The sequence below is a fragment of the Engystomops pustulosus genome, chromosome 9, assembly GCF_040894005.1.
Source record: "Engystomops pustulosus chromosome 9, aEngPut4.maternal, whole genome shotgun sequence".
NCBI classification, from domain to species: domain Eukaryota; kingdom Metazoa; phylum Chordata; class Amphibia; order Anura; family Leptodactylidae; genus Engystomops; species Engystomops pustulosus.
This window is the reverse complement of record NC_092419.1, coordinates 47,048,865-47,067,530: the sequence shown is the minus strand read 5'-3', so window position 1 is coordinate 47,067,530 and position 18,666 is coordinate 47,048,865. Positions and strand designations below refer to the sequence as shown.

Below are 18,666 nucleotides of genomic sequence, written 5' to 3'. Positions count from 1 at the left end.
CAGATGATACTAAGCTCTGTAATGTTATTAATACAGAGGCGGATAACATTTAAAAGGGATTTGTGGAAACTGGAGGAATGGGTGGAGAGATGGCTGATGAGTTTTAATATAGATAAATATAAGGTTATGCAATCGGGCCATGGAAACAAAAGTTAAAATTATGTTCTGAACAGTTTATTACTTAAGACTTGGGGGCATTGGTGGATGGTATAGTTCATTTTATGGACCAGTGCAGCTGCTTATAAGGCAAATAAAATGATGGGCTATATCAAGAGAGGAATAGATTCTCAAGAACACAGTTTGGCCCTTATACAAATCTCTGGTCAGAGAACACATGGGGGTACAAGAGCGCATCCTCTACGAGAGACAGTTCTACCAAAGACAGGAATTCTTTACTGTAAGAGCAGTGAGACTATGAGACTTTCTGAGGCAGGTAGTTGTTATGGTGGATGCTTTGTATTTGTTAAAGAGAGGATGCCTTTCTTAAGACCAAAAATAGTGTTATGGTAAGAAAAAATTTGTTAAATCTTAAAGGTTGTATTCAATGTACCTACGCCTTTTTCCAACCTTATATACCAGGGGTCGGGAAGCTTTTTGGCTGAGAGAGCCATGAACACCACATATTTTAAAATACAATATGCACATGCCCCCCCCCCCCAGTAAATAGGTAGCCCCATGACATGGCCCCCAGTAAATAGGTAGCCACCGCACATGCCCCCCAGTAAATGGGTAGCTCCAGTACATGGCCCCCAGTAAATAGGTAGCCACAGCACATGCCCCCCATTAGATAGGTAGTCATAGCAAATTCCCCCAATAGATAGCTAGCCACAGAACATGCTCCCAGTAGAAATGTAGCCCAGGCACAAGCCCTCAGAAGACAGGTAGATACAGCACATGACCCCCCCCCCCCCAGTACATGAGTAGCCACAGCACATGCCCAAGGTAGATAGGTAGCCATCGCACATTCCCCCAGTAGATCGTTGGCCACAGCAAATACCTCCTAGTAGAATGTAGTCCCAATGTACCTGCTCTCCCTTCAGTGGCTCCTCATCACTCCCGCGTTTTTCTCTATGACCCAGGCACAGCTGCCATTAGCATACCTAGGCAATGGCGCCTGAGTCATAGAGAGGAGTGGATGCTGCTCTACGCTATAACACAGGCATTGTCACCTAAGCAACGGTGCGGCGATGGCACCTTGATCACACAAAGGATGAGGCAGTGGTAACATCCCGGCCTGCATCCAGTGGTCATCGCTTTGTGTGTCTTAGATATACACACTGCCAATCAATATAAATCAGTGATTTGCCTGAGAGCCAGATGCAGCCATCAAAAGAGCCACATATGGCTCCTGAGCCATAGGTTCCCTACACCTGTTATATACAGTACTATGATGCTATGTCACTTTCTCTTATGGGAGGTCACTTTCCCAGGAGTAGGAAAAACTGCCCCATTACTCATCACTGATAAGTAACCTCTTACCTAAAAGACTTTGCGGTCCATAGTTCTTATGAAATATTATGGTGTTTGAGGTATTGTCCATCATATTTTGTAGTTATGGGAAGGCTGTATCAATCGGCACATATGTTGTTTGTTCACAAAATGAGGACATAACTAATGTGTCAGGTAGGAAACTACCGTAGTTAATTTATGAACAATCTCTCACCAAAAAGGCCCCAGCCTTACAGTGATAAACATATAAATGGGGATTGACTATAAAATGTAATCTGTACCAGGGAACATTCTTTAAATGTAACTTCCCCTTTAACTAAACATTCTTCAGTTTGAAACCCTTTTTCCCGAGAGGTCAGAAGAAGAGGATGCTTTATCCCAAAAGCCACCTGCATGTCTTCTGACCACTTCCTCTACAATCAGCTGCATTTTCAACAAGACCCTTAAGCCGAGGGCAACAATACTGCTCTATTACTTGTATAAAAGCTTCAAAGCGTATACATGTATGTTGGAGCCTTTCCATGAATGCTATTAGTTCTGAAAGCTAATTCAATTTTGTCCAAAGGGTGAATTTGGATTTTCTCAAAAACATCTGTTCAGATTCTGATTCAACTACACGTACAAGTGCATTGACTACACAGAACTATTAGGAAAATGATGGCCTGGTCTGACCTTATGTGAATTGCGCATAATACTTTTTGCAGGGCAGACAAGGGATCGGAAGCCGGACATGTTGGTTGTTGGCTCTTTATTTACTTTTCAGGCATACTTTGTTAAATATCCTCTGTAAAGATGGTGAGCAAATATTTTGGGGGATGGTCAAGCTCCCTTAAGTACAGTAGATTGTCAGGCTACAGATATTATCAGTCAATGGAATAGATGCTAAGAATCCTGACTTTTTCTATGAAGAGGAAATAGATGTAGATGTGCTTGTGAAAATACATATCTATTTATACATTGGTGTGGGGGCTTTTCCAGTTTTCTGAAACCTTATCTGTCGGTGATGCACTGACGTCTGCTTTCCAGGCCCACAGATTTTTATCTTTTTGCCACAAATATCTTAGTCATTACCCTTCTCAGTTAGTTCCATTACTTTAACCGCTTTGGGGCAGCTACCTTTCCATTTTTGCTTCTTTATTTTTCACTTCCCGCATTCCATTTTTTTATGTTTTCTATTTAAAGAGAAATATGGGGGCTTGTTATTTGCAGGAGGCAAACTGTTAGGTCAGTTTTGTGCAGTGCAATGATGACTGCATGTGTTTCTTTAGAGATAACCATGGTTAACAGAAGAGAAACAATGATGCCAAGCACCAACCTCGTTTTAAAGTGTCCAGTGGTGTGATTCTTACTTAATCATGACAGATTGATCTCCAGCCCTGTCCTCATAAGCACCCACACCTGTGTTACTGGAGCAATCACTGAAATGATGTTAAATACTCCTTTTAAGGCGCCTGCAATGAAGTTGAAATGTGTTTTGGGGAAAAAGTTCATTTTCTGGCATCAGCCTTCCTGCTGGATTTTTAGGCTGTGCTTGATGGACTGCTGTCATTTTCCAATCTTCTCTACTATGAAACTATGAAAAAATGGGCAGGAGCAGACCTAAGTAGTAACTGTGTAGATGTTTTTGTCATATAGACAGTACACAGTGTACTGTAATTGTGACTTTTAATAATCCTTGTGCATCTGTTAATGTGCAACATACAAGTCCTGCTTTTGAAATACAACCAGGATAACAGCACTGAAATAGTCAGCGGTTTGTTAGATATTCTGTAACCACTCACAATGCAAATGTACTGACCCCAAATGGCAATGTAATATAGTATGTGTAATACCCTGCAGCATTTATATCAAAGGCTCCAACAAACAGACTCCCCCACAACTGCTTGCAGGGGGGCTTCACATGAGAAGTGGGCTGTCATTGCCTAACAAGCTGTATAATAGGGAATTAGACTTTCAATATTTTTCGCATGTTCAGTTACATCAGATTTCAAGGTATCGCTTTTTATATTATTATGTGGACTCCATGAAAATTAGGTTCATCTGATAACTTGAAGTATATGCCCATGACATAGGGCAGAGACCACGTGAGCACACTCTTAGATGTGTTGGCATCATATGAATATGTACCATTTAGGATTGCGTAAACAGGAAACTAGATGAAAATGCTTGTCCTTATCTTACTTGAACATAGAGTACTCAACAGAGTTATGGGTAACACATGTATAAGAACAGTTTCTTCATATATGACATGATATCCCACATGACCGCTTTATAAATAGTATAGGATTTGTCACAATATACTGTTAGAAATATAAGATTTTGTCAAACACTCCATCTACCCAAACAGGTTGTGAAACCTCTGTCTTGTCCTCATAGTGACCAACAATTATTGGAATGGATTCTGTTATTCATTTGCATTTCTGGGTTTCTCAAGAAATAATGTTTACCACCATAAAAGTAACAACTGACATGACTTGGTTTCTTATTCTTAAAAGATCTTATCCTAATTGTATTCAGTCATTTATATGATAAGCAAGTAATCGTGTGGTACCCCCACAGCCTTTTAAAGCGAAGCTGTCACCACACTAACCCCATATGCCCTCTACCAGTCCCTCCTTCTGTAACATGTACATCCCCTGGAGGTGTTTGGATGCAGCATGAATTTAAAAAATCATCTTTTATTCTTTTGTAGGATGCAGACGTATATAACATCATCTCCTGCAGTCAGGTAACCCCACCTCCTGCAGTAAGGTGGCACCCCCACCTCCTGCCGTCAGGCACCCCCACCTCCTGCCGCCAGGTACCACTACCTCCTGCAGTTATGCAACCCCACCTCCTGCAGCTATGCAACCTCACCTCCTGCAGGCAGGTAACCCCATCTCTTGCAGTCAGGTACCCCCACCTCCTGCAGGCAGGTAACCCCATCTCTTGCACTCAGGTAATCCCACCTTTTGCAGTCAGGTGGTACCATCATCTCCTGCTGTCAGGCACCATCACCTCCTGCCGTCAGGCACCATCACCTCCTGCCGTCAGGCACCATCACCTCCTGCCGTCAGGCAACACTACCTCCCCCCCCCCCCCCCCATCTTCAGTCAGGCACCACTCCTTCCTGCAGTCAGGCAATCCCACCTCTTGCTGTCAGGTAACCCCATCTCCTGCAGTCAGGTAACCCCACCTCTTGCTGTCAGGTAACCCCATCTCCTGCAGTCAGGTAACCCCACCTCTTGCTGTCAGGTAACCCCATCTCCTGCAGTCAGGTAACCCCACCTCCTGCAATCAGCCAGCCAAACCTCCTGCGGTCAGGCAGCCCCACCTGCAGGTCCACAAAGGAATGGATATACAGATCTCCAGGGCCAATACTTTCCATTTGATGTCCATATTTCCAGAACTTGGCTGCACAATACTATTCGGATATTGGAAGTGACGTTGTGTCTTTTCTCTCTAGGAGGGTCTGTTTCATGTTTTTCTGTTTGTAATGAAGTTCCTAACCATCATAACAGACACTGCATTATTTGTGGTACCTGTGGTCTTATTCACCTGGTTACTTATTGATTTCCACTTCCCTTTTTTTTCACATAATATTTCTGGGAAATCACTTTTCTGTTCCTCTTGTACAGGTTCATTTCTATTTTGGGCTTGATCTTTTACTGTCACTAAGAGTTTTATTTTTATCCTTTGGATTGGTCTGGTGAGCAGCTTGTAAACACGTTTCCCATGTAAATATGTTTCCAATTGTTCAGTAACCATATTTGTGTAAACTTGTCTCACAGTTTCTGGTTCAGATCAGTCAGTGTGAAAATGTTAGCCCAAGATCTAAGACCTGGGGGCTTCTTAAACCTAATTTCTAACATTGTATATTATGTAAAGATTGTCTATACGTCATCTATTAATGTACACTCAAAATAATGCTGTATTGCTGCACAACTCGGCATGTGGTTATATGTCTATATGTAAATAGATAAGACACTTAATATGAGAGGGTGTAGAAGTGCTTCTTCTGTTTCCCTATAAATAGGTGCTTACAAACTACTTTAGTTTACCTTTTAGGCCTTCTACATAAAAATGTTTATTTTGAATCTGTGCTATGATATATGTATTTCTATGGGCTCACATACATGGAAGTAGTTTATACGGTCCTGTGTGTGATCTGACTTCTGGGGAAGTCTTTTCTGCTGTCATCAGCACATGAGTGGACCTCACCAATGACATACAGACAGCAAACAATGGACCACATCCCATGTAAATTAGGGTTAGTAAGACAGTAAATAACAATATAGGGGCACATTAACATTTAAGAACAATGCAGTTTGCCTGTGTATAGTGCACCAGATTCAGGATTTCTGACACGCGTTTTTCATGAATCGACAGAGTGCAGCAACTTTTTTTGGTGAACCTTTAACATAGGGCTTGCAACACAATTCTATCAGACTTTGCATGTTGAGTCTGGTGCACGGTCCAACAGAGCTTCTGAACGCCCCCTAATTTGTTCCGCATGATGCTTTGTGCCTTAGTTAGTATTAGTTTCTAATGTAATTCAACAATGGTAGGGTTTGAGCATGGAGGCCCCATGGGCAAGCTCTCTTTGGTACATTATCTTGTCAATGACTCTTATATATCTTTGTCTCTGCACCAGTTTTTTGTTTGCACCACAAAACGTTTCTACGGAACTTGCACATGTATTAATGAAGTGTTTGCGCCAGGTTTGAGTTCAATAATCTAGCGCACTTGCACTGCTTGGAAAAAAAAATCTTTTTTTTAAGAGGCACATCGCGCAAAACAATTCTGTTGAGTTGCTGTATTAAATTTGTTGAAAACCCCGACTAAGCACTGACATTTTTTCTTCTTGGACACTGTGCAGCCGAGACACAAAACTGGCACAAACCTGTGCAAGCTCCAACGACATTTTATTCAGTGCAAAGTCAGATAGAAAACTGGCACAGAATAAAAGATCCGGCCATTATATTTATATACAGTAAATGGTTTCTGCAATAGTTTTAATTTGTGTTTTTGCAAAAACTGTCCAAATGTCTCCATGTGGGACTGAGCAGATTGGTACAAAAAATTCTATAGAACTTTCCTTAGTTATACTGAGTTTAAGAGTATGAATAAATGTTATGGTATACTGTATTTTCCCCACAATGCTACTGTATATAATATCTCAAATATGATTCCAGCAGATCTGACAGTTTTTTTTTTTTCTTAACAAAACATAAAGTTTATCATAAAAAAATAAAGTTGACTACATGGTCACATTTGCAATATAAGAACTATCACATTAACCTTGTTATGATTTTCACTGAAATGCCATGTGATGCAATAGGGTTGTGATCTGCCAGAGCCATGCACAGTGTAAGCTGAGGGGATACAACATTATGAGGAAATACTAATGTGTAAATGACTACTGGTCTAATGTTTGGTTACAGACTATCTTTTGTTTCTTCAGGTATGGAGAAAACGCTGGTTCATATTACGACGGGGGAGGATGAGTGGAAACCCGGATGTATTAGAATATTACAAAAATAATCACTCCAAAAAACCCATCAGGATTATAGACCTGAATGAATGTGAAGTGCAGAAATACATTGGCGTCAACCTGATAAAGAAGGAATTTCAGAACAGCTTTGTGTTCATAGTGAAAACCACTTTTCGCACATTCTACCTTGTGGCCAGGACTGAGGAGGAAATGCAGAGCTGGATGCATAATATCAGCCAAATCTGCAACTTTGGACAGCTGGAAGATGGCACAGGTGAGCCTGAAGGTGGTGTCTACAGAAACCGTCATTTTGTGAATGATTCCAAGAACTGCCATTAGGTCTTTCCATAAATTGTAGGTCCCGCTGCACACAAACGTGTTCAGCCCGTGGAAACTGACCAGTATGTTGGTCCTATACTATTCAATGGACATACAATGTAATGTAATCCCTGTGTGCTGGCCGTACTGCAGTGCCAATTATGTAACATTTCTTACAGTATTAAGTATTTCTGTATGACGCAAGGACTCCCATTCTATGGGTTCGTTTCCATGTGCTGAACACCTTTGGGTGCAGCTAGCCTTAGATCGGGGATCTTTGGGCCCACAAGATTAAATAATTTTGGTAGCCTACTCTCTTGTATCCCCTTGGGAATAGACCCTAGCAGCCTATAAATTTGGTTGTCCTTTTCTGGTACCCCAGTGGTCCAATATTGGGTTAGAGTCTGGGCCCACTAGAGGATTCTCTGGTACTTTGTGGGCCATTCTAACACTTTTTCCATAAAATGATTTTTCGATTCACAAAGAGATGGAACTTATTGCCATCGTTACGGGGGTTGCATTATGATGGCTGTTTACAACTGGACCATGGGGGGAAGCTCTTCAACAACAACTTCTCCACTTTAGGGGTTGAGGGTGGACCTATATACAGGCAGTCCCCGGGTTACATACAAGATAGGGTCTGTAGGTTTGTTCTTAAGTTGAATTTGTATGTAAATCGGAACTGTATATTTTATCATTGTAATCCCAGACAGAACTTTTTTGGTCTCTGTGACAATTGGATTTTAAAAATGTTGGGTTGTCATAAGAATCAATATTAACACTAAAGCTTCATTACGGACACCTGTGATAATTGTTATAGCTGATTATTGTAGCCTAGGACAAAAGTACAATAAATTACCAATATCCAGAGGTCCGTTTGTAACTAGGGGTCGTATGTAAGTCGAGTGTTCTTAATTAGGGGACCGCCTGTATGATGGATATCCGTTGAATATACCAGCAATGTCCTAGATACTGAGCCATCAGTACTAGACGGGTTGACATTTGATTCCCATAAATACAGCCTCCTTATGCTTTCAACATGACAGCAGTGTATATTATGTAGCAGCTGTGTCTAGTGCTAAAATTGGGTCTTTGCTTTAGTAACATGTCGTATCAGGCCGCGATACTTACTACAAAATAGAGGGAAGTGTTTCTGCTCAACAAGAAATGGGCTACAGTGATGCTCCATCAGTATCAAGGTCTGAAAAAACAGTGTGAGGCTACATAATTTGGACTTTGCTACTGGCGGTTTTATGCCTCTGTCCACAATGGGGCACATTTACATACAAGGCCACTTGAGTTCACTAAAAGTGCATTGTACATCTATAATGCTGTGTGCGGCGATTCCCTAAGATCGTGAACTAGAAATCATCAATCTTGCGCTTCCCCGCACTGGTCCGACAAAGTTCACCATCTTTTTTGTGGTGCACCTTTAACATAGGGTGTGCGTCACAATTTGAAAGTTAAACACGGCGCTCGGTCCGAATCCGTCGAAATGTCCGCTGGAATGTCCCCCTAATTTGGAACACATGGAGAACAGTGGAGGCAGTTGCGTGCAACACAATCTCAGCGCAGACACTTCTTAAATACCTGTGCAAGATGTTTTAGCCATGAAGAACGTGCATGGTCCAACAAAAGTGCAGCACACGACCCTAAGTAAATTTGCCCCACTGTGTGTGTTTATCGAGCCAAAATATGACGTTGATGAAATTCAGTTTTCTGATTTAATGTACATTTTCTGAGGGGGAATAAATGTTGTGTGCTCTATTTCATACCAAACTATGCCAATTTTTTTCTGAAGCTCAAGTTCAGTCTTCAGTTTCTTAAGGATATTTTCCAGCACAGCATTTACCATTTTCAGATACCTGTATAAGAGCATCCAATCCAAAAGTGTGCAATGCCTCTTCCCAGTTATAGATTATTGCTTTGCTCGTGCCTCACTATTAGTAGTTATCTCCATTCTGGTAAGTGCATGCTCTCACTGCCAGATATCTCCAGCTCATCAATTGATTATCAATACACATTATGTACTGGGATTATGTACAAATTCCCAAGGTATTACAATGGCACAATCACCAGAGTTTACTATTCCCAATGTTTTTCTAGTGGTGACACTTGTTTCACAAGTGACCTCATTGGAATGCTTGTTAATGATCCACTTTTGTAGAGTCTGGTACTTTTAGGAGGCAAAAAGATTGTAGGGACAGACCAGTTTAACCACATAATTTCCCAGTCTGGTCTACATAGTAGCTCTGGTAGCTTATGTGGTAATATAGGAGGCTTTCCAGGTAAAAAATGAGGTGTATTACAGAATTGCCATGATAGTGGATCATAGTTGATCACATACTGTTTCATACTTTCATAAAAGAGCATGTGTAAGAACTGTTAAAGGAGATTTTAGAAGTATAATGTCTATATCTGCATCTTGACAATTGCCATAATTGGCAATAATCACCAATTATATAAACCTTCTAGCACCGACTTACCGGTAGCTTCTCTTAGTTTTGATCCTGGCAGCCTTCACCTTTTAACAATCTGGAAGAAAGGTTGTGGAACAGATATGCTTTGGCAGTGGATGTGACCATTTAGCTGCACATATTGGTAGCCATGCACAACTTCCTGTTGAGCAGCCAATCAAAAGAGGCAAAGGACTGTAGTGCAAAGGACAAATACAGCAGCTAGAACCAATGAGGAGACCAGAGCTGTAGTGCAGACTAAATTGGACTCTGTAGACATTGTAAGCATCACCTAAAGGTGCTCAGGATTATTCAGTTTTTTGAGGTGTTACTAATGGGCTTAGAGATGTCTGGGATATTTTTCAATATGATATACTTCATGTGCACAACACATGTCCCCACTATGGTTTAGTGTTTGCATATTTGCATTCCACTTGTTCTCTCGATGCCATTTCTATTCTGCATATGAAGCTGCACTAGAAAAAAGAAACCCTTTCCCTTCATTCTTTAGTTGGAAAATACTTATACATAATTTATTCAGCCAGCTGCTGCAATATAACATTAATGCACACTGATACTATTACCATAGTCTGAGAAGAGAGTGCTGGGTCTGCTCTGCACCCAGGGGAGGCTCTGGCAGATCTGATGAGACTGAAGGTTAGGTAAAGGGTAGTGAGCACCAGCTACAAGCTGTGGGTAATGGAAGGGTTTGTAGTCTGAGACATTTAGGCTAAAAGGAATCATTTTTGTGTGTGGCTAGTGAAGCAATAGCTGAAGCAGAAATGTGCTGTGTGGTTTGCTTCAATGTCTTCATGTTATCGGTAATGCACCTTGATAAATTAGATAGGAAGTTTTTGTTCTTTGTACAGTCGTAGGATTAGCAATAAAGCTGCATTGCAGACACCTTTCATAACTCTTCTGTGGACCATTGCAGCCTTGGGCTAAAGATCAGTAGATTACCTGCATCACCACAGGCACAGCGGGCAGAGAAGTCAGTTTATAACTAAGGGTCATCTGTAAGTTGGGTGTCCTCATGGCGGCCACTGCCTGTGCAAGACCCCCACCGGGGCCTAGCCTTTTCTTGGGGCCTGGAGGCAGCCGGGCCCAGAATACCGGAGTGGCTGGCGGTTGTGGCCTACGGCGTGCTGTTGTCACGTGCTTAGTATGGGGACCGGAGGGAGAGGCTGATGCACTGGTTCTCCCTGGTTCAACCCCTGAGTGTCTGTAAGATATGTCCCTGGGTAATGGATGGGGAAGCCCGTGGTGGTAGATAGCCATATCCAAGGATCAGACACAGACAACGTTGTGCAAATCAACATTTTTTTATTAAACAGGAATAGTGCACCAGCTTGGTAGTAGATGCAGGCTGGAAGAATTGAGATGGAGCTGTGTGCTGCACCGTACCACTCCCGTGCGGTGCCGTGAGCCCATAGAAGTGTATGGGGGACGTATATTGGCCGTATATATACGTCCCCCATACATGTGTGTGAATGTAGCCTTATATGGACTTACCCACACACTCTATTCCAGTGGTGATGGCCAACTGCCAGCTCTGTAGATGATAAGCCCTCATATGTTCATATTACCAAAAATAAAAATGTTATAGTCTGCACAATGTGACAACACAAACCAGTTCTGAATGGCGCTGATTTCATTCTATGCCCGGCCATGTGCCCATACTACAGTTCATCACCACATGTGGGGTATGCTTACACTTGGGAGAAATTGGGTATCAAACTTTGCAGAGCGTTTCATCATTTAGTTCATTGTGAAAGTGTCATTTTTGGACTAAATTAATGTATTTTCCCCTAAAAAATTCTAAATTGCACATCCATTTTGTTTTAACCCATGTGAAACACTTAAAGGGTTAATAGAAGTTGTTTTACATACGTAGATGTGTGTAGTTTCTATAGTTGGGTAATTTATAGGCATTTACTTTTAATTAGGCCTTTTAAAGTCACTTAAAAGCTGAGTTGTCCCTCAAAACGTGAGTTTTGGCAATTTTAATTAAAATTTGAAAAATCGCACCTAAAGATTCATCACATCCTAGAATAATGAGAGGACACTTAAAAACGGTGTCATCATAAAGCAGACATTCCAGAAATGTAAGTTATTAAGCTATGGCTGTTACCACTGTAGTTACGCCCCTGCTTACACCTAAACACGTGTGATCAGAAACAATCACCACGTGTATAGCATGTAAACAACAAAGCATTTTGCATGGAAACACATGGTGCGATCCAGAGTAACTCCGCCTTGTTGCGTTTGAATTTCGCCATGTGTGAACACAGTCTTTGTCTTGGTTGATCTCCACCAGCATCTATAACGCATGTGACTATGCTACAAATGTTCAGGTATCAATGAATAATCTATTTGAAAATTCCAGACAGCGTTTAGTAGTTGACCCTTGTGATGATTCTGTGGTTCTCAGTAATTGAAGACGTGACACATATTCTGGTAAGAAGCGGAGGGTTTAGCAGCCGGTCTGCAGGGAGTGGAGCGAGCCCGTACACTAACTGCTGGGAGAATATTGTGAGGACATCTGCAGCGAGACACTTCCTGACAGGACGCAACTGTTCCTGCCATGTGGTCCATCTGGTGTAGAAACACTGCAAGGGAAGAATTGTTGTGCTCGCATTGTCATTTCTTTACTTTCCCTTCTGCACAGACCTATAGATATTTTCTAGGGGCATATGAATATTTTGGTTTGTAATCTAGATCACATAGGCTATTTAAAGCAATGCCTATGGGTGGTGAGATATAGCAAATATCTGAGGACCTACAGGTCCTTTTCTCTATTAAGCAGAAACAACATAGGTGTACATTGAATGAGCTTGTATTTCTATATATGCCCTTATAGGACCCACACCGACCAGCTGCACTCTACCGCTAACCTCCTATTCACATGTAGAGGAATCGGATGCCCTTCCACTTGCGGAGGTGGTCTTCCAGCTCATTTCAGCTGAGTGGGTCAGAGGGACTATCAAGTGCTGGATCCCCACTGATCTGATATTGATGACCATTATCAATGTATTTATCTTTAACTGGAAAATCCACTTTAAAAAGGAATCTTCCGGGAGAAGGAAGTGATACGAATAGGGTATTAGTTATGCAATGTCGTTTCTCATCCATGTGTAGTGTGATACCACATACCCCCTCTTAACTCCTTGCTTGTCATTGTACTATATGAGAAATTACTTATGAATACTTTTTTTTGGTTCTTGAAATATCAGTATTCCCCATTAGGTTCCAGTGCCAGCACTCCACTGGGTCCCTTTTGACCCTTCAAAAATGATGCAATGAGCTTCATTCATGTGAGTGCTGCAGGGTTTAATGGTGACACATCCAAAGAAGTCAGTATTTGGCTGCGGCAGTCACCTGTATGGTTGTACATGATATCCTACCCCTTTCTTTCATTATCTGGGAGATCATGATTTAGTGCATGTGCACCACATTGTGCATGTAAAGGGGAAAATTGGTTGTCCAAGTGTTAGCTGTTGACCAAGTTTTCAGTTTTGCCTGCTTGTCCATATATTGGCCTAGAATTGGTAAACCAGTAGCCAATGATAGTTTCTCCCGGTCTTCGGCTGCATAGCAGTGGTGATCAGCTAGGGTTGTGCTGCTGCAGCACTGCTTTATCGTTCTGCCAAGGTAGCAGCTTCCGTTAATCCCAGGCTAGTCGTAATGGGTTTAAATTTTTAGGACACTAGATGGGTAGATAGATGGATACCCCCACGTGTATTACTCCTAATCTTATATCAGGAGCTTCTTATGAATAACGATTCTATCTGCTTTGTGTACTTGGCCGTCAAGGGGGGTAATACTAGGGTGTGCCCCCTCCTTTCACACGTGTTAAGTGGTCATTGTGTAACACTTCATGATCCCTGCAGTGAAACAGAGCTAGAAACCAGGTGCCAGCAACTTACACCACCAGGATGTTTAGCAAGTAGACTTGGATCCAATGAGACTTCAGCAGGGAATTATTAAGAAACAGAAAGAGCAGTTTCTTCCTATTACTTTTGCATATTTAATATCATAATCTCCCATGCTCCTTTCCAAGAACTTGGCAGATATAGGGGAGTAATGTTTGTAACACTAATACAGAAATTCTATTAGAGATATTATCAGATATTATATATTTACCCTTGTTAAACAGTCCAGACCCTATCAGATTTCTTTGTTTATGTGTATTATGGTAATTGTAGATAAGTTACATCATTCACTGGAATAGACACTTTATCTTTAGTATGTTGACTTACAGTATATTAAAAGGCACGCTGTGTTTTCTTGTTCTCTGCGTAAGAATTCAATTCTTTATAGGCTTCCAATGGCTTACAGTCTAAATAAAGACAAGAATATGGGTTCTGATTTATTGCTGTAAAGCCATAGGAATCCACGTCTCAGTGCGAAAATCACTACATGTTCTTCCCCTCTTGTAAACCTTTTCTTGTGAACAATGTAGTTCAAAGGAAAGAAATAGCTTACAAAACACTGTTATCCAGGATGAGTCTGAGATCCAGGCTGTGCTGAGAAGTAAGAAAAAAATATGGCTTTCCCTTAAAAGGGATTGTTTTTAGATGGCCATATAAATAAGACTTGTATTAGCCAAAAATGATGATTTCAACAAGTTCAGCCAACCATGCCATGTGTATGGGGATTCCTGACTCTCTGCCATTGGCTGATCACATGTGATAAGGATTGGGTAGTTGGATTTCACCTGCCCGATCCTTTTGTACTCTGGGAGTGAAGGAGGACCGATTTAGGCCAAATGCAATCTAAAGTGTACGGCCATCTAAACACATACATAACAATCCAGTAGTAGACTCAGGTGACGTATGGAAGAATCTAGCACATGGACGTATGGAAGAATATAACAGTCTTTATTAGTGGTTTAGCTCAAACATCGGATAAAAAACATATGCGAACAATCAATGCATTTATGGGTCAGCCTGATCAAGAAGCGCGTTGATCATTGTGTTTTTTTTTTATCCATGTTTATGTTTGAGTTTAACCACATAAAAAACATATTTAACAAAGGATTCATATCCAATTTTGGACAATCAGGTAGGTTGTGTAAGTACATTAACGCAATCCATAAGTGGTAAGCCAGGTAAAAAAAATAAGTGCAACTAGCAGATATCCATACGGTGGAAGGACAAGAGAAAAGAGAGTAAAAATATGCTAAATAACCATTTATTTTCATCCTTCGCTAGGAAACGCATGTAATTTTGGGAGTCATTTAAGGGGTATACCAATCTCAGGTGATAATGACATATCAACAGGGTGTCATAAATACCTCATAGGCTGTTTGTTCAGCTACTTCCACTTCTCCTATAGACTTCAATGGAGAACAGAGCCACCTCTTCATTCCACCCAGTCATAAGACAAGGATCAAGGATATGGTAAAGCCTGTTTTCAAGAAAGGTGCACGTCCCAAAAGTAGTACCCGTATATATTTTATGTATTTAAAAAACATCCTGGGAATATGTCATTGATACTGTGTATAATTTATGTCATTGTGTATACCCCAGTCACCCCTTTATGGGTACAAGGAAATATTTCCTTAACAAAATATGTTTAACATAAAAACTTTGTTTAAAAAATAAAACAATTTTTTTGTTGTTGACACACGCTCTGTTTGTTTGAGCTGCAAAAACAGACACAGCCCAAGTGTGCAATTTGTCAAACAACGAAAAAAATCTTAATATCAAACAACCCCTTAAATGCTTATTTCTGAAATGCCGCGTCTCTCGGCTGTATACTGACCGCCCTGTGCTATGCGGTGGGCAGCTACTGTAGACACAGCTAAAAGTCTGCCCCATTCTTCCATGGGAATCTGATAGAATCTGGAGAGATCTCCGTACAAACTGCAGCAGATTTTCATCCACGGAGCTTATTATGTAAACAGGCTTGTTCTGAGAATCATTTTTTAGCTCATTTGTTGGCCCCACTCCCTGCGCTCTGTTTATCAGCCAGGGAAACAGTGTTCTTAGGAAATATAAACACCTGGTACAATTTGGACTTTGCTGTGTCCTGCCTCGATACTTAATAAATGGCATGTGTACAGTCTCCAGACATGTAAATATGCTAACACTGGGATTATTCTTTTAAACAGATTCTGTGGAGAGCCTTTCTCATACCAACTCCTCCGTCCAAGCTTCCCCAGCAGTCTCCACTCACACGTCAAGAATCGCAGACCCGTCCTTCTCTGTGGACAGCTCAGCTGCTGATACCTCGACAGAAGAGAATAGAAGTGAATCCGAATCATTATTCATTCCAGATTATCTCTTTTTATCCAATTGCGAGAGTGGGAAGTTAAATACAGCCAGGTATGTGAGCCAGACGACGAGCATCATCAGTTAAAGGGTATTGTGTAAAATATTTAATAAAATATGGGGAGCAAGAGATGAAAAATATATTTTTTATGCACTTTATTTTTACTCCACAACATACAAAGCATAACTAAAGGGGGCCTGTTCTGTATAGATTGTTTCATTTACACGCTGTATACATAACACTGTGATGCCCGTTTCATGATAAATTGATTTTTGTAACTAATTGAACATTTATTTTAATATATCTTCATTTAAACTTTTTGAGTTAAGGCCTATTGCCCACGAGTGAGTGTGATCCAATTTACTCGCAATTTCTGGTCGAATGCTTAGAGATCTGAACTGAGTGAATATTAGAAAAATGTTAAATTAGTACTAAAAACGACTTAATTAGGATACATTCACACCATGTTTTTTAGATACGTTCAGTATTCAGAGTTGATGGGGTGGAACCGGACAAACTGATCATACAGCGGAATACGTCCTTTTCCTTTCCGTTGTAAGGACACTTCAGCAATCCACTAAGACATCCTTACAGCTGAGGGCTGCAACGTGGTGTGAATGTAGCCTAATGAAGCCATAAGTTACATGCTGTAGACACCCAGTAACGCTCTAATGACACATTGCTAAGTAGAGACTATACATACAGTTTTTTTTTTATTTTTCTTCGAAAAGGTTTCAAAACTTTTAACAAAATACTTTGCAAATGTCTATATGATATCCTCCACAGGTCTATATGATATCCTCCACAGGTAATCAACATTTTTGATATAACTTCTACCCCATAAAAAAGAAGGGTCACTATTCCTGACATAACTCTATTAGTAAATACTGTGAAATTAAAGTACTAGGTTGTCTTGTATTAGAATAATTGAACAATGTTAAGTTCTGTTATTCCTTAAATATACATAAATAAATTGACAGCTGGGCGTTACAATTCTTCATTTTTGCTTTGATGACTGTGTAGGAATAACTGTCCAAGTGGAAGGACCCAGATGTCATTGTATTCATACATTTTGAGACGCGTGGCACAGCACAGAGATCTCAGAAAGGATGCTTCAGGATTGTTTCATAGGTTACAGTTATTTTCTAAAGCAGAAGTCTGAATGTAAATGGGACTCTTCAAATATACCTGAATCTACAAATATTATTATTATTATTATTATTATTATTATGGTTGAGATCCCGCCACCATGACTTTATACAACGAGTGAACACTAGGATTGAAAGTCAAAATTTACCACTATGCAGCCATGAAAACCAATAGCAGGAGGATTTGAAACTGATAGGGGAACATTTACTAAGGTTAGGTTTCCCGACTATTTCTGCTCTGCGCTGAATCGCACAAGGGATTGTGTTGCACACGATCGGATTGTGGCGCATCGGCAGCGGCTTTCACACGACACAAATCGGGGGGCGTGGGCGTCGGAGAACCCGACTGATTCGGACAAACCACGGAATTTAAAATTCAAATTGTGTCACAAGACACGCACTCACATACACCGGGAAGAAGATGGTGAACTCTGGCGTGAATCGCGGCAGCTCCAAATCCTCGGCGGACGCAACGGGATGGGTAAGTAAATGTGCCCCATAGTGTTGGATAAGATAATAGTAGTAGTTCAATATGCTCATTAGTGGTGATAGTTTCCCTTTAAATATTACATACACAATTAAAAATATTACAAACACAATTAAGGGCTTATTTTTACTGGACTGTGTAGAAATTCACTATATGTGAGCTCTATTTTAGTTTGTAATCGTGAACCAAGCTTACCTGTACAAGTCTATCAAAACGGACAACATGCAGATGATTTCTGTATTTTATGGATACGTCTCTAAGTGTTGCTAGAAAGAAACCACAAAGTGTGGGCGAGTTATATAGATGATATGCGGATGGAAATATCGGACACAAAGACATAACTTGGTCCATTTCTATGAGAAATGATTTGCCAGAGGCCTAACCCTTTTAGCATTGGCCCTCGGATTTTTCCAGGAACCGCACTGTATGAACCAGACCTCTTTTCTTTTTCCCTTGTTCCCTATGATGCATTTCCATCCCTCGAGCCTTGGCTTTCCTCACATTCACAGTTGTCATATGGAGCACATTCTACACTCCGCACACAGAGTTAACTCGCTGTTTCCTTTTGAAGCCTGAGAAAATGTGGGCACTGACCCAGCGATGGGAAACTGCCATAAACCATTTCAGAGTAGATTAAATTTAATTGGACTTTACATTGTGATATCTTTTATTACACCATAAAATGATGTAAAAGCACATGCAGTGTATAGCAAGATCCCCCTTTGCAGGTCACGAAACGCTGAAGGAAATTCTTACAAATTACCTTAACAAACATGTATGGAAAGTAATACGCAACATATCCATATCCTTGTAGTTTGTGTTTCAGATTAAAAATTTGCTCTCATCACATGTTGTGTTCATTCACAAATGTTACATATACAGTATCTCTCTTTTTCTGTAGGACCCAGCAAGCCTGTACAATATATGATTAACCTATTTATCTCATGGGGAATGGTTGTAATGTTAAAAATGTACATTTGGTTAGATGGCTGTTATGGTTTTGGGGAAAAATTGCAGTATTAGTAGCCAAACCATGCAGTATATAAAAACCCACTGAGC

The 18,666-nt window shown here is 40.7% G+C and overlaps 1 protein-coding gene across 1 annotated transcript in view; it reads left to right on the top strand.

Moving 5' to 3' along the window:
• The window catches only part of GAB3 (GRB2 associated binding protein 3), a 78,725-nt gene that overhangs the window by 40,609 nt on the left and 19,450 nt on the right, over positions 1-18,666 (top strand). Inside the window, exons 2-3 of the mRNA XM_072124895.1 lie at positions 6,893-7,196; positions 15,812-16,025. Coding sequence (XP_071980996.1) covers positions 6,893-7,196; positions 15,812-16,025 — 518 coding nt within the window. The remainder of the gene's footprint in view (positions 1-6,892; positions 7,197-15,811; positions 16,026-18,666) is intronic.